Genomic DNA, 15575 nt, shown 5'->3' on the forward strand with positions numbered 1-15575 from the left:
CGTACCAGGAGTGTCGGCGTCGTAATCCGGTGCCAGGAGTGTCGGCATCGTAATCCGGTACCAGGAGTGTCGGCGTCATAATCCGGTACCAGGAGTGTCGGCGTCGTAATCCGGTACCAGGAGTGTCGGCGTTGTTATCCTGTACCAGGCGTGTCGGCATCGTTATCCTGTACCAGGAATGTCGGCATCGTTATCCAGTACCAGGAGTGTCGGCATCATTATCCCGTACCAGGGGTGTTGGCTGTAACGGGTCTGGGAGGTGGAAACTCTGAGCAACTATACAAGGGGGCAGTCCTTGTAAGGAAGCGGGTGGCTCCCAGGGAAGGCGGACAGGTAGTCACGGCTAGTGACGGGGACAGTCTCTGGGTAGAAGGGCAGGAGGTCACGGCAAGTGACGGGGACAGTCTCTTGACAGGCGGGTGGTCACGGCAAGTGACGGCGGAGCCTCCAGGTAGGCTAGCAGGCAGGTAGCAGGTGGACGCTCCCAGGTGAGCGGGTAAGAGTCTCTGGACAGGCAGGTGGTCACAGCATGTGACGGCGGAGCCTCCAGGTAGGCTAGCAGGCAGGTAGCAGGTGAGCGCTCCCAGGTGAGTGGGCAAGAGTCTCTGGACAGGCAGGTGGTCACAGCACGTGACGGCGGAGCCTCCAGGTAGGCTAGCAGGCAGGTAGCAGGTGAGCACTCCCAGGTGAGCGGGCAAGAGTGTCGGCATCGTTATCCCGTACCAGGAGTGTCGGCGTCGTAATCCGGTACCAGGAGTGTCGGCATCGTAATCCGGTACCAGGAGTGTCAGTGTCGTTATCCGGTATCAGGAGTGTCGGCGTCGTTATCCGGTATCAGGAGTGTCGGCGTCGTTATCCTGTACCAGGAGTGTCGGCAACGTTATCCGGTGCCAGGAGTGTCGGCATCGTAATCCGGTACCAGGAGTGTCGGCGTCATAATCTGGTACCAGGAGTGTCGGCGTCGTAATCCGGTACCAGGAGTGTCGGCGTCATTATCCTGTACCAGGAGTGTCGGCATCGTTATCCTGTACCAGGAGTGTGGGCATCGTTATCCGGTACCAGGAGTGTCGGCGTCATTATTCCGTACCAGGGGTGTTGGCATCGTTATCCCGTTCCAGGGGTGTCGGCGTTATCCCGTTCCCTGGGTGTCGGCGTCTTTATCCCGTACCAGGAGTGTCGGCGTTGTTATCCGGTACCAGGAGTGTCGTGTCGGTGTCGTTATCCGGTACCAGGAGTGTCGGCGTCGTAATCCGGTACTAGGAGTGTCGGCGTCCTTATCCTGTACCAGGGGTGTCGGCTTCGATATCCCGTACCTTGAGTGTCGGCATCGTTATCCCGTACCAGGAGTGTCGGCGTCGTAATCCGTTGCCAGGAGTGTCGGCATCGTAATCCGGTACCAGGAGTGTCGGCGTCATAATCCGGTACCAGGAGTGTCGGCGTCGTAATCCGGTACCAGGAGTATCGGCGTTGTTATCCTGTACCAGGAGTGTCGGCATCGTTATCCTGTACCAGGAACTTCGGCATCGTTATCCGGTACCAGGAGTGTCGGCATCGTTATCCCGTACCAGGGGTGTTTGCGTCATTATCCCGTTCCAGGGGTGTCGGCTGTAACGGGTCTGGGAGGTGGAACCTCTGAGTAACTATACAAGGGGGCAGTCCTTGTAAGGAAGCGGGTGGCTCCCAGGGAAGGCGGGCAGGTAGTCACGGCTAGTGACGGGGACAGTCTCTGGGTAGAAGGGCAGGAGGTCACGGCAAGTGACGGGGACAGTCTCTTGACAGGCGGGTGGTCACGGCAAGTGACGGCTGAGCCTCCAGGTAGGCTAGCAGGCAGGCAGCAGGTGGACGCTCCCAGGTGAGCGGGCAAGAGTCTCTGGACAGGCAGGTGGTCACAGCATGTGACGGCGGAGCCTCCAGGTAGGCTAGCAGGCAGGTAGCAGGTGAGCGCTCCCAGGTGAGCGGGCAAGAGTCTCTGGACAGGCAGGTGGTCACAGCACGTGACGGCGGAGCCTCCAGGTAGGCTAGCAGACAGGTAGTAGGTGAGCGCTCCCAGGTGAGCGGGCAGGCTGGTCCATAGACAGACTGACAGGTGTCGGAAGGCAGACCGTCGGACCGCAGGCTTGCAAGCAGGTAAGCGGATATCAGGCAGGTATCAAGCAGGAATCTGTCAGGTGACTGGCAGATAACAAGCAGGAATCTGGCAGGTGACTGGCAGGTAACAAGCAGGAATCTGGCAGGTGACTGGCAGATAACTGGTAACGGGACCTGAGGGCTGAAGAAGAGTGAAGGCTTTGCAACAACATTGCTCGGGCACCTCCATTTTGGAGGAGGTGCCTTATATATGGGAGGTCCTCCGGCAATTGGCCGGGGACTCCTTAGGACGGCGCACGCGGTCCCTTTAAGAGAGGGGGAGCGCGCGCGCGCCCTAAGCACACTGCCGGGGAAGGAGCGCGTGCCGGAAGCAGCGGGGAGAGAAGCGCTGGAGGACGCCGCGCCAGGAGCGGGGAGGTGAGAGGGACGGCGTCTCTGCCTAGTACGGGGCAGAGACGCCGATGCTACATCGGCGTTATCCCGTTCCCTGGGTGTCGGCGTCTTTATCCCGTACCAGGAGTGTCAGCGTCGTAATCTGGTACCAGGAGTGTCTGCGTCTTTATCCCGTACCAGGAGTGTCGGCGTCGTTATCCGGTATCAGGAGTGTCGGCGTTGTTATCCGGTACCAGGAGTGTCGGCAACGTTATCCGGTACCAGGAGTGTCGGCATCGTAATCCGGTACCAGGAGTGTCGGCGTCGTAATCCGGTACCAGGAGTGTCAGCGTCGTTATCCGGTATCAGGAGTGTCGGCATTGTTATCCTGTACCAGGAGTGTCGGCGTCGTTATCCGGTACCAGGTGTATCGGCGTCGTTATCCCGCACCAGGGGAGTTGGCGTCGTTATCCCGTACCAGGAGTGTCGGCGTCGTTATCATGTACCCTGGGTGTCGGCGTCTTTATCCCGTACCAGGACTGTCGGCGTCGCTATCCCGTACTAGGAGTGTCGGCGTCGTTATCCGCTACCAGGAGTGTCGACGTCGTTATCCGGTACCAGGAGTGTTGGCGTTGTTATCCGGTACCAGGAGTGTCGGTGTCGTTATCCGGTACCAGGAGTGTTGGCATCGTTATCCGGTACCAGGAGTGTCGGCGTCGTTATCCGGTACCAGGAGTGTTGGCATCGTTATCCGGTACCAGGAGTGTCGGTGTCGTTATCCGGTACCAGGAGTGTTGGCGTCGTTATCCGGTACCAGGAGTGTCGGCAACGTTATCCGGTACCAGGAGTGTCGGCATCGTAATCCGGTACCAGGAGTGTCGGCGTCGTAATCCGGTACCAGGAGTGTCAGCGTCATTATCCGGTATCAGGAGTGTCGGCATTGTTATCCTGTACCAGGAGTGTCGGCGTCGTTATCCGGTACCAGGTGTGTCGGCGTCGTTATCCCGCACCAGGGGAGTTGGCGTCGTTATCCCGTACCAGGAGTGTCGGCGTCGTTATCATGTACCCTGGGTGTCGGCGTCTTTATCCTGTACCAGGACTGTCGGCGTCGCTATCCCGTACTAGGAGTGTCGGCGTCGTTATCCGCTACCAGGAGTGTCGACGTCGTTATCCGGTACCAGGAGTGTTGGCGTTGTTATCCGGTACCAGGAGTGTCGGTGTCGTTATCCGGTACCAGGAGTGTTGGCATCGTTATCCGGTACCAGGAGTGTCGGCGTCGTTATCCGGTACCAGAAGTGTTGGCATCGTTATCCGGTACCAGGAGTGTCGGTGTCGTTATCCGGTACCAGGAGTGTTGGCGTCGTTATCCGGTACCAGGAGTGTCGGCGTCGTTATCCGGTACCAGGAGTGTTGGCATCGTTATCCGGTACCAGGAGTGTCGGTGTCGTTATCTGGTACCAGGAGTGTCGGCGTCGTTATCCTGTACCAGGGGTGTCGGCGTCGATATCCCGTACCTTGAGTGTCGGCATCGTTATCCCGTACCAGGAGAGTCGGCGTCGTTATCCGGTACCAGGAGTGTTGGCGTTGTTATCCGGTACCAGGGGTGTCAGCGTTCTTATCCGATACAAGGAGTGTCGGCGTCTTTATCCCGTACCAGGAGTGTCGGCGTCTTAATCCGGTACCAGGAGTGTCGGCGTCGTTATCCGGTATCAGGAGTGTCGGCGTTGTTATCCGGTACCAGGAGTGTCGGCAACGTTATCCGGTACCAGGAGTGTCGGCATCGTAATCCGGTACCAGGAGTGTCGGCGTCGTAATCCGGTACCAGGAGTGTCAGCGTCGTTATCCGGTATCAGGAGTGTCGGCGTCGTAATCCGGTACCAGGAGTGTCAGCGTCGTTATCCGGTATCATGAGTGTCGGCTTTGTTATCCTTTACCAGGAGTGTCGGCGTCGTTATCCGGTACCAGGTGTGTCGGCGTCGTTATCCCGCACCAGGGGAGTTGGCTTCGTTATCCCGTACCAGGAGTGTCGGCGTCATTATCCCGCACCATGGGAGTTGGCGTCGTTATCCCGTACCAGGAGTGTCGGTGTCGTTATCATGTACCCTGGGTGTCGGCGTCTTTATCCCGTACCAGGACTGTCGGCGTCGCTATCCCGTACCCGGAGTGTCGGCATCGTTATCCCGTACCCTGGGTGTCGGCATCGTTATCCGGTACCAGGAGTGTCGGTGTCGTTATCCGGTACCAGGAGTGTCGGCATCGTTATCCTGTACCAGGGGTGTCGGCGTCGATATCCCGTACCTTGAGTGTCGGCATCGTTATCCCGTACCAGGAGAGTCGGCGTCGTTATCCAGTACCAGGAGTGTTGGCGTCATTATCCGGTACCGGGAGTGTCGGCATTGTTATCCGGTGCGAGGAGCGTCGGCGTCGTTATCTCGTATCAGGGGTGTCGGCGTCGTTATCCGGTACCAAGAGTGTCAGCATCATTATCCGGTACCAGGAGTGTCGGCGTCTTTATCATGTACCAGGAGTGTCGGCGTCGTTATCCTATACCAGGAGTGTTGGCGTCGTTATCCTGTACCAGGAGTGTCGGCGTTGTTATCTGGTACCAGGAGTATCGGCGTCGTTATCCCTTACCCTGGGAGTCTGCGTCATTATCCCGTGCCAGGAGTGTCGACGTCGTTATCCTGTACGAGGAGTGTCGGTGTCATTTTCCCGTACCCTTGGTATTGGCGTCGTTATACCGTACCCTGGGTGTCGGCGTCGTTATTCTGCACCAGGAGTGTCAGCGTCATTATCCCGTACCAGTAGTGTCGGCGTCGTTATCCCGTACCAGTAGTGTCGGCGTCGTTATCCCGTACCAGGAGTGTGGGCGTCTTTATCCCATTCCCTGGGTGTCGGCGTCGTTATCCCGTACCAGGAGCGCGGCATCGTTATCCGGTACCAGGAGTGTCGGCGTCATTATCCACTACCAGGAGTGTCAGCGTCGTTATCCGCTACCAGGAGTGTCGGCGTCATTATCCGCTACCAGGAGTGTCGGCGCCGTTATCCCGTAGCAGGGGTGTCGGCGTCATTATCCTGTACCAGGAATGTCGGCGTCGTTATCCCCTACCAGGAGTGTTGGCGTCATTATCCCGTACCCTTGGTGTTGGCGTCATTATCCCGTACCCTGGGTGTCAGCGTTGTTATCCCGTACCAAGGGTGTCGGCGTCATTTTCCTGTACCAGGAGTGTCGGCGTCGTTATCCCTTACCAGGGGTGTCGGCGTCGTTATCCTGTACCCTTGGTGTTGGCTTCGTTATCCTGTTCCAGGGCTGTCGGCATCATTATCCCCTACCAGGAGTGTCGGCGTCGTTATCCACTACCAGTAGTTTCGGTGTCGTTATCCTGTACCAGGAGTGTTGGCGTCATTATCCCGTACCATGAGTGTCGGTGTCATTATCCCGTACTAGGAGTGTCGGCGTCTTTTTCCAGTACCAGGAGTGTCGGCGTCGTTATCCCGTACTGGGGGTGTCTACATCGTAATCCGGTACCAGGAGTGTCTGCGTCATTATCTGGTACCAGGAGTGTCGGCGTCGTTATCCTGTACCAGGAGTGTCAGCATTGTTAGCAAGTACGAGGAGTGTCGGTGTCGTTATCCGCTACCAGGAGTGTCGGTGTCGTTATCCGGTACCAGGAGTGTCGGCGTCGTTAGCCAGTACCAGGAGTGTCGGTGTTGTTATCCGGTACCAGGAGTGTCGGCATTGTTATCCGGTACCAGGAGTGTCGGCGTCGTTAGCCGGTACCAGGAGTGTCGGTGTCGTTATCCGCTACCAGGAGTGTCGGCGTCGTTATCCGGTACCAGGAGTGTCGGCGTCGTTATCCTGTACCAGGGGTGTCGGCGTCGTTATCCCGTACCAGGGGTGTCTACATCGTAATCCGGTACCAGGAGTGTCTGCATCGTTATCTGGTACCAGGAGTGTCGGCGTCGTTATCCTGTACCAGGAGTGTCGGCATTGTTAGCCGGTACCAGGAGTGTCGGTGTCGTTTTCCGCTACCAGGAGTGTCGGTGTCGTTATCCGCTACCAGGAGTGTCGGCGTCGTTATCCGGTACCAGGAGTGTCGGCATCGTTATCCTGTACCAGGGGTGTCGGCGTCATTATCCAGTACCAGTAGTGTCGGCGTTGTTATCCCGTATCAGGAGTGTCAGTGTCATTATCCGCTACCTGGAGTGTCTGCATCGTTATCCGGTACCAGGAGTGTCGGCATCGTTATCCGCTACCAGGAGTTTCTGCGTCGTTATCTGCTACCAGGAGTGTCGTTGTCGTTATCCGCTACCAGGAGTGTCGGCGTCGTTATCTTGTACCAGGAGTGTCGGCATCGTTATCCCGTACCAGGGGTGTCGGCGTCGTTATCCTGTACCAGGAGTGTCGGCATCGTTATCCCGTACCAGGAGTGTCGGCGTTGTTATCTGGTACCAGGAGTGTCGGCGTCGTTATCCCGTACCCTGGGTGTCGGAGTCGTTATCCCGTGTCAGGAGTGTCGGCGTCGTTATCCTGTACCCGAAGTGTCGGCGTCATTATCCCGTACCTTTGGTGTTGGCGTCGTTATACCGTACCCTAGGTGTCGGCGTCGTTATTCCGCACCAGGAGTGTCAGCGTCGTTATCCTGTACCAGTAGTGTCGGCGTCGTTATCCCGTACCAGGAGTGTGGGCGTCTTTATCCCGTACCTTGGGTGTCGGCGTCGTTATCCCGTACCAGGAGTGTCGGCATCGTTATCCGGTGCCAAGAGTGTCAGCGTCGTTATCCGGTACCAGGAGTGTCGGCATCATTATCCCGTTCCAGGGGTGTCGGCGTCATTATCCCATACCAGGGGTGTCGGAGTCGTTATCTTGTACCAGGAGTGTTGGCGTCGTTATCATGTACCAGGAGTGTAGGCGTCGTTATCCCGTACCCTGGGTTCGGCGTCTTTATCCCGTACCAGGAGTGTCGGCATCGTCATCCCGTACCAGGTGTGTCGGCATCGTTATCCTGTACCAGGAGTGTTGGCGTCGTTATCCCGTACCCTGGGTGTCGACATCATTATCCGGTACACGGAGTGTTGGCGTCATTATCCCGTACCAGGAGTGTTGGCGTCGTTATCCCGTACCCTTGTTGTTGGCGTCGTTATCCCGTACCCTTAGTGTCGGCATCATTATCTGCTACCAGGAGTGTCGGCGTCGTTATCCGCTACCAGGAGTGTCGGCATCGTTATCCGATACCAGGGGTGTTGGCGTCGTTATCCCGTACCAGGAGTGTCGGCATCGTTATCCCATACCCTGGGTGTCGGCGTCGTTATCCCGTACCAGGGGTATCGGCGTCGTTATCTGGTACCAGGAGTTTCGGCGTCGTTATCCCGTACCCTGGGTGTTGGCATCGTTGTCCCATACCAGGAGTGTCGGCGTCGTTATCCGCTACCAGGAGTGTCGGCATCGTTATCCGATACCAGGGGTGTTGGCGTCGTTATCCCGTACCAGGAGTGTCGGCATCGTTATCCCATACCCTGGGTGTCGGCGTCGTTATCCCGTACCAGGGGTATCGGCGTCGTTATCTGGTACCAGGAGTTTCGGCGTCGTTATCCCGTACCCTGGGTGTTGGCATCGTTGTCCCATACCAGGAGTTTCGGCATCGTTATCCGGTACCAGCAGCGTGAGCGTCTTTATCCCGTACCAGGTGTGTCGTCAACGTTATCCAGTACCAGGAGTGTCGGCGTCGTTATCCGGTACCAGGAGTGTCAGCGTCATTATCCCATACTCTGAGTGTCGGCATTGTTATCTCACACCAGGAGTGTCGGCGTCGTTATCCGGTACCAGGAGTGTCAGCGTCATTATCCCATACTCCGAGTGTCAGCATCGTTATCTCGTACCAGCAGTGTCGGCGTCGTTATCTCGTACCAGGAGTGTTGGCGTCGCTTTCCGGTACCAGGAGTGTTGGCGTCATTATCCCGTATTCCGAGTGTCGGCGTCGTTTTCCCGAACCAGAAGTGTTGGCGTCGTTTTCCGGTACCAGGAGTGTTGGCGTCGTTTTCCAGTACCAGGAGTGTCGGCGTCATTATCCCATTCCCCGAGTGTCGGCGTTGTTATCTGGGACCAGGAATGTCGGCGTCGTTTTCTGGGACCAGGAATGTCGGCGTCGTTATCCGGTACCAGGAGTGTCGGTGTCGTTTTCCGGGACCAGGAATGTCGGGGTCATTATCCCGTACCCCGAGTGTCGGCCTCGTTATCCTGTACCCCAGATTTTCATGTGTCCCTGAACCCCTTTTCTCTCTGTAGACTCTGACCCTTTCTTTCTTGTATGGTAGGAATTGGATCCCCGGGCAGCCCGATGAGTATTTCGGCCATGGACTTGGTGGAGGAGAAGATTGTGCTCACCTTCATCAAAATGGACAGTGGAATGATGACCATTGCTCCCGACGCTACTGGTACATGTGTGAAAAGAACATGTGAAAAGAGCTGACGTCCTACAGTGCCGGTGACATTACCCTGGATCTAACGCTCTTCTGGACCCCCCCGGACCACGGACCCCGACATTCAGGGGTTTTCAAAACATTTTTCATAGTAACATATGGAACTTAATGTAGGTAGGAATTGTTTATAAAAGATCCAGGTAGAGGGTGCACGGAGTGGCTGTATGGACCTGACCATATAGGTTCATGAAGCAGCTGTACGGTCCTGGCCATATAGGCGCACGGAGTGGCTGTATGGACCAGACCATATAGGTGCATGGAGCAGCTGTATGGACCTGATCATATAGGTGCACGGAGCGGCTCTATGGACCTGACCATATAGGTGCACGGAGCGGCTGTACGGTCCTGACCATATAGGCTCACGGAGCGGCTCTATGGACCTGACCATATAGGTGCACGGAGCGGCTCTATGGACCTGACCATATAGGTGCACGGAGCGGCTCTATGAACCTGACCATATAGGTGCACGGAGGAGCTCTATGGACCTGACCATATAGGTGCACTGAGCGGCTCTATGGACCTGACCATATAGGTGCACGGAGCTGCTGTATGGACCTGACCATATAGGTGCACTGAGCGGCTGTATGGACCAGACCATATAAGTGCATGGAGCAGCTGTATGGACCTGACCATTTAGGTGCACGGAGCGGCTGTATGGTCCTGACCATTTAGGTGCACGGAGCGGCTGTATGGTCCTGACCATATAGGTGCAAGGAGCGGCTGTATGGACCTGACCATATAGGTGCATGGAGCGGCTGTATGGACCTGACCATATAAGTACACGGAGCGGCTGTATGGTCCTGACCATTTAGGTGCACGGAGCAGCTGTATGGACCTTACCATATAGGTGCACGGAGCGGCTGTATGGACCTGACCATATAGGTGCAGGGAGCGGCTGTATGGACCTGACCATATAGGTGCACGGAGCGGCTGCATGGATCTGACCATGTAGGTGCACGGAGCGGCTGTATGGACCTGACCATATAGGTGCACGGAGCGGCTGTATGGACCTGACCATGTAGGTGCACGGAGCGGCTGTATGGACCTAACCATATAGGTGCACGGTGTGGCTGTATGGACCTGAACATATAGGTGCACGGAGCGGCTGTATGGACCTGACCATGTAGGTGCACGGAGTGACTGTATGGACCTGACCATATAGGCGCACGGAGCGGCTGTATGGACCTGACCATATAGGTGCACGGAGCGGCTGTATGGACCTGACCATATAGGTGCACGGAGCGGCTGTATGGTCCTGACCATATAGGTGCACGGAGCGGCTGTATGGACCTGACCATATAGGTGCACGGAGCGGCTGTATGGACCTGACCATATAGGTGCACGGTGTGGCTGTATGGACCTGACCATATAGGTGCACGGAGCGGCTGTATGGAACTGACCATATAGGTGCACGGAGCGGCTGTATGGACCTGACCATATAGGTGCACGGAGCGGCTGTATGGACCTGACCATATAGGTGCACGGAGCGGCTGTATGGACCTGACCATATAGGTGCACGGAGCGGCTGTATGGACCTGACCATGTAGGTGCACAGAGCGGCTGTATGGACCTGACCATGTAGAAGGTACAATGAGTGGCTCCATTTAGATGACCACATAGGTCCTCCAGCCAGAAGAACAATATCGATGGTTTCTGGGACATGTCCTCTTCCCGTCCTTTATCACCCATGATCCACCCTCACGTCATGCTCTTGGAAAGACACCTCCACCTGATCTTCAGACATCTCCTATAATACACCGACTACCTGATCACATTCATCCATTTGTGTAAAGGAATATATTATGATTCTGTGATAATTATGTCAGAATATATCAAATCTAATATATTACACCTGCTGTCTCATGTGTGACCACAGGGAGAAATCTCAGGACCCCCGACACCATATATATGTATATGCTGCCATATCAGTGTTAGAGACTACAACAGCTGCAGGCTTATGCTGGGCTGCAGGGACTGCGCTGGGTTAGCAGGGTTTGCTAATACTGTTCTGTGTGACTTTGGTTTGTATCTTTTCTGTATTTTCCACCTTGTGACAACCACAACCTGTTTCCTGCCTATTCTTCTCATTCATTTTGTTCCCTATCAATACCTCCTGGTTCTGACCCAACTACCTGACTTTCCTGCCAGCCTGCTACATCGTCCAGCAACTACTTACAGAAGTAAACCCAGGGCCACATCCCTATAACGGGTGAAGGCCAGGGCACAGATGGAACGAGATGATAGTCTGAGTAACCTGTCCATGGAAGCCGTAGTGGGAGCTGCCAGGTGATCCCGGACAGAGCCTCTTCACAACAAGACATCAATGCTGCAGCCATAATGCTATGGAGTTACCTGCCACACACAGTGCAGTCAATAATGTGATGGAGACAGCAGTGCAGATACTGTGGGGCAGAGGGAGCGGTCACCCCAAGCACACTCACATGGTGGGATCCAGGGCCGCCATCAGGGCATTACTGCCCTTACTGGCATATGGGGCCCGGTGACCAGAGATGACCCCCATTCTTCTGCTCACCGGGCCCCAGCAGCAGGGCTTTGACGGTCCACTTACTGTGAACGTGCGTCCTTGGATGCAGGTTCACTTTAAATCTATTGCCGTGTGGGAAGCCGAACAATGGGGGCGGAATTGGGGGCAGAAAACATGGGGGGCATGGGGAACATTGGGGCAGAAAACATGGGGGCAGGATGGAGAGATAATGGGGAGAATGTGAGATACTGTAGGCAGAAAACATGGGGGCAGAATGTGAGACATGGCGGCAGGATGGAAACATGGGGGCAGAATGGGAGACTTTGGGGCAGAATGGGAAACTTTGGGGGCAGGATGGAAACATGGGGGCAGAATTGAAACATGGGGGCAGGATGGAGACAATGGGGGCAGGATGGAGACAATGGTGGCAGGATGGACACATGGGGGCAGAATGGAAACATGGGAGCAGAATGGAGACAATGGGGGCAGGATGGAGACAATGGGGGCAGGATAGAGACAATGGGGGCAGGGTAGAGACAATGGGGGCAGAATGGGAGACTTTAGGGGCAGAATGGAAACATTGGAGCAGAATGGAAACATGAGGGCAAGATGGAGACAATGGAGGCAGGATGGAGACAATGGGGGCAGGATAGAGACAATGGGGGCAGGGTAGAGACAATGGGGGCAGAATGGGAGACTTTAGGGGCAGAATGGAAACATGGCGGCAGGATGGAAACATGAGGGCAAGATGGAGACAATGGGGGCAGGATGGAGACAATGGGGGCAGGATAGAGACAATGGAGGCAGAATGGGAGACTTTGGGGCAGGATGGAGACAATGGGGGCAGAAAGGAGACATTGGGGGCAGAATGGAAACATGGGGGCAGTATGGAGACATTGGAGGCAGAATAGAGACATTGGAGGCCGGATGTAGATATGGGGGCAGGATGGAGACATGGGGGCAAGATGTAGGACATTATTACTGTAGGGGCTAATTAAAGGATTTTATTACTGCTGTGATGCATTATTTCTGAGGATACTGTTTTCAGTGGAGGGGGTCCTGTTACTGTGCAGGGTGACACTATGTCACTTTCCTTTCCTCATCTGGCGCAGTGTAGAAGTTGGTAAATATTGGGAATGTGCTCTGTAAGCTGCTATAGATAACTGTGTTATTTTATGCAGAGACGATTCCTGGCTAGAAGAAGTGATGGCGGTCTGTGCTGGATGAAGAGGAAAAGCGAAGATGAAGGACTTCAACTAAAGACGTCACAAGTGAGTCAGTGTGTTATCTGTCACTGACACTGTATACTATGTACAGAGCTCCTGTGTATAATGGCACTTATGGTAATATTAGTATTCTGTTTTTTTATTAGTGATCAGTATTCTAGTATTCGGTCACTATGTGGTGGTAATATGTGATCTGGTCACAGTGTGGCAGTATTTGCCCTTGTATGTGGTATTATTCAGTCACTATGTGGTGGTAATATGTGATATGGTTATAGTGTGGTCTTATTTGTCCCTTGTATGTGGTATTATTCAGCCACTATGTGGTAGTAATATGTGGTCCGGTCATGGTGTGGGGGTATTTGTCCCTTGTATGTGGTATTATTCGGTCACTATGTGGTGGTAATATGTGATCTGGTCACAGTGTGGCGGTATTTGCCCTTGTATGTAGTATTATTCAGTCACTATGTGGTGGTAATATGTGATCTGGTCACAGTGTGGCGGTATTTGCCCTTGTATGTGGTATTATTCAGTCACTATGTGGTAGTAATATGTGGTTCGGTCATGGTGTGGTGGTATTTGTCCCTTGTATGTGGTATTATTCGGTCACTATGTGGTGGTAATATGTGATATGGTCATAGTGTGGTGGTATTTGTCCCTTGTATGTGGTATTATTGGTCATTTTAAAAAATGTATGTGACACATTCACATAAATAAAAATATACCTAAAAAGATTATTGGGTATTATAAGAAATATATAATAGGTTAGAGTAGAGTAAGTGCCCGGCCAGAAGAGTCTCCTTGTCGTGGTGGCGGCTTAAAAAATCTTTTGGTCAATACAAAAGCTGCTGGCTACTATGTATGTGATATGGTGTTTGATGGGAACTGTTAATATGTGATTGGTGAAGATTTGGTGCAGAAAGTAAATTTTTTCCAACAGTTAGTGGTGGAACTGTGGAAGGTTCGAGTGATGGACGTGGAGCTGGGGTGGTCTCAAGGCAGAGTCTCAAGGGGGCCCGAAAATTTTGCCAGTATGGGGCACTGAAATTCCTGGTGTCAGCCCTGGAGGGATCCACTTGGAATAACTGCAAATCTTAACTATACACAGCATGTAGAGCATACCAATACAATTAAATTTGAGGCTACAGCAGGGAGAACTGGTTCCAGTACTGACTGTGGGAGCAACTCCAGGATCCAGAGCTAGGTGAGCATATAGGGTCTATCTTATTATTTTAGGAGTCATTACTCGTAGGGGGATGAGAGACTATAATTCTGTATGTGGGGGGGGGAATGTACTGTGAGGACATCATACTGTGTGTGGGGAGAATGTACTGTGGGGACATCATACTGTGTGTGGAGGGAATGTACTGTGGGGACATCATACTGTGTGTGGGGGGAATGTACTGTGGAGACATCATACTGTGTGTGGAGGGAATGTACTGTGGAGACATCATACTGTGTGTGGAGGGAATGTACTGTGAGGACATCATACTGTGTGTGGAGGGAATGTACTGTGGGGACATCATACTGTGTGTGGAGGGAATGTACTGTGGGGACATCATACTGTGTGTGGAGGGAATGTACTGTGGAGACATCATACTGTGTGTGGGGGGAATGTACTGTGGAGACATCATACTGTGTGTGGGGGGAATGTACTGTGGGGACATCATACTGTGTGTGGAGGAATGTACTGTGGGGACATCATACTGTGTGTGTGGAGGAATGTACTGTGAGGACATCATACTGTGTGTGGAGGAATGTACTGTGAGGACATCATACTGTGTGTGGGGGGAATGTACTGTGGGGACATCATACTGTGTGTGGAGGAATGTACTGTGGGGACATCATACTGTGTGTGGAGGGAATGTACTGTGGAGACATCATACTGTGTGTGGGGAATGTACTGTGGGGACATCATACTGTGTGTGGAGGGAATGTACTGTGAGGACATCATACTGTGTGTGGGGGAATGTACTGTGAGGACATCATACTGTGTGGGGGGAATGTACTGTGAGGACATCATACTGTGTGTGGAGGAATGTACTGTGAGGACATCATACTGTGTGTGGAGGAATGTACTGTGAGGACATCATACTGTGTGTGGAGGGAATGTACTGTGAGGACATCATACTGTGTGTGGAGGGAATGTACTGTGGTGACATCATACTGTGTGTGGGGGAATGTACTGTGGGGACATCATACTGTGTGTGGGGGGAATGTACTGTGGGGACATCATACAGTGTGTGGAGGAATGTACTGTGAGGACATCATACTGTGTGTGGGGGGAATGTACTGTGAGGACATCATACTGTGTGTGGGGGGAATGTACTGTGGGGACATCATACTGTGTGTGTGGGGGAATGTACTGTGAGGACATCATACTGTGTGTGGAGGAATGTACTGTGAGGACATCATACTGTGTGTGGGGGAATGTACTGTGGGGACATCATACTGTGTGTGGGGGAATGTACTGTGGGGACATCATACTGTGTGTGTGGAGGAATGTACTGTGAGGACATCATACTGTGTGTGGAGGAATGTACTGTGGGGACATCATACTGTGTGTGGAGGAATGTACTGTGAGGACATCATACTGTGTGTGGAGGAATGTACTGTGGGGACATCATACTGTGTGTGGAGGGAATGTACTGTGGTGACATCATACTGTGTGTGGGGGGAATGTACTGTGGGGACATCATACTGTGTGTGGAGGGAATGTACTGTGGTGACATCATACTGTGTGTGGAGGAATGTACTGTGGTGACATCATACTGTGTGTGGAGGAATGTACTGTGGAGACATCATACTGTGTGTGGAGGGAATGTACTGTGGTGACATCATACTGTGTGTGGGGGAATGTACTGTGGAGACATCATACTGTGTGTGGGGGGAATGTACTGTGGAGACATCATACTGTGTGTGGGGGG

General features: G+C 53.8%; 1 protein-coding gene across 1 annotated transcript in view; it reads left to right on the forward strand.

Moving 5' to 3' along the window:
- The window catches only part of LOC141167193 (asialoglycoprotein receptor 1-like), a 92816-nt gene extending 82025 nt beyond the window's left edge, over positions 1-10791 (forward strand). Inside the window, exon 9 of the mRNA XM_073654627.1 lies at positions 8776-10791. Within this exon, the coding sequence (XP_073510728.1) occupies positions 8776-8920 (145 nt within the window). The 3' untranslated portion in view covers positions 8921-10791. The remainder of the gene's footprint in view (positions 1-8775) is intronic.
- The last annotated feature ends 4784 nt before the right edge of the window (positions 10792-15575 follow it).

This window comes from Phyllobates terribilis, unplaced genomic scaffold (assembly GCF_046119375.1).
Source record: "Phyllobates terribilis strain yellow unplaced genomic scaffold, ASM4611937v1 Scaffold_11__3_contigs__length_659146591, whole genome shotgun sequence".
Lineage (NCBI taxonomy): Eukaryota > Metazoa > Chordata > Amphibia > Anura > Dendrobatidae > Phyllobates > Phyllobates terribilis.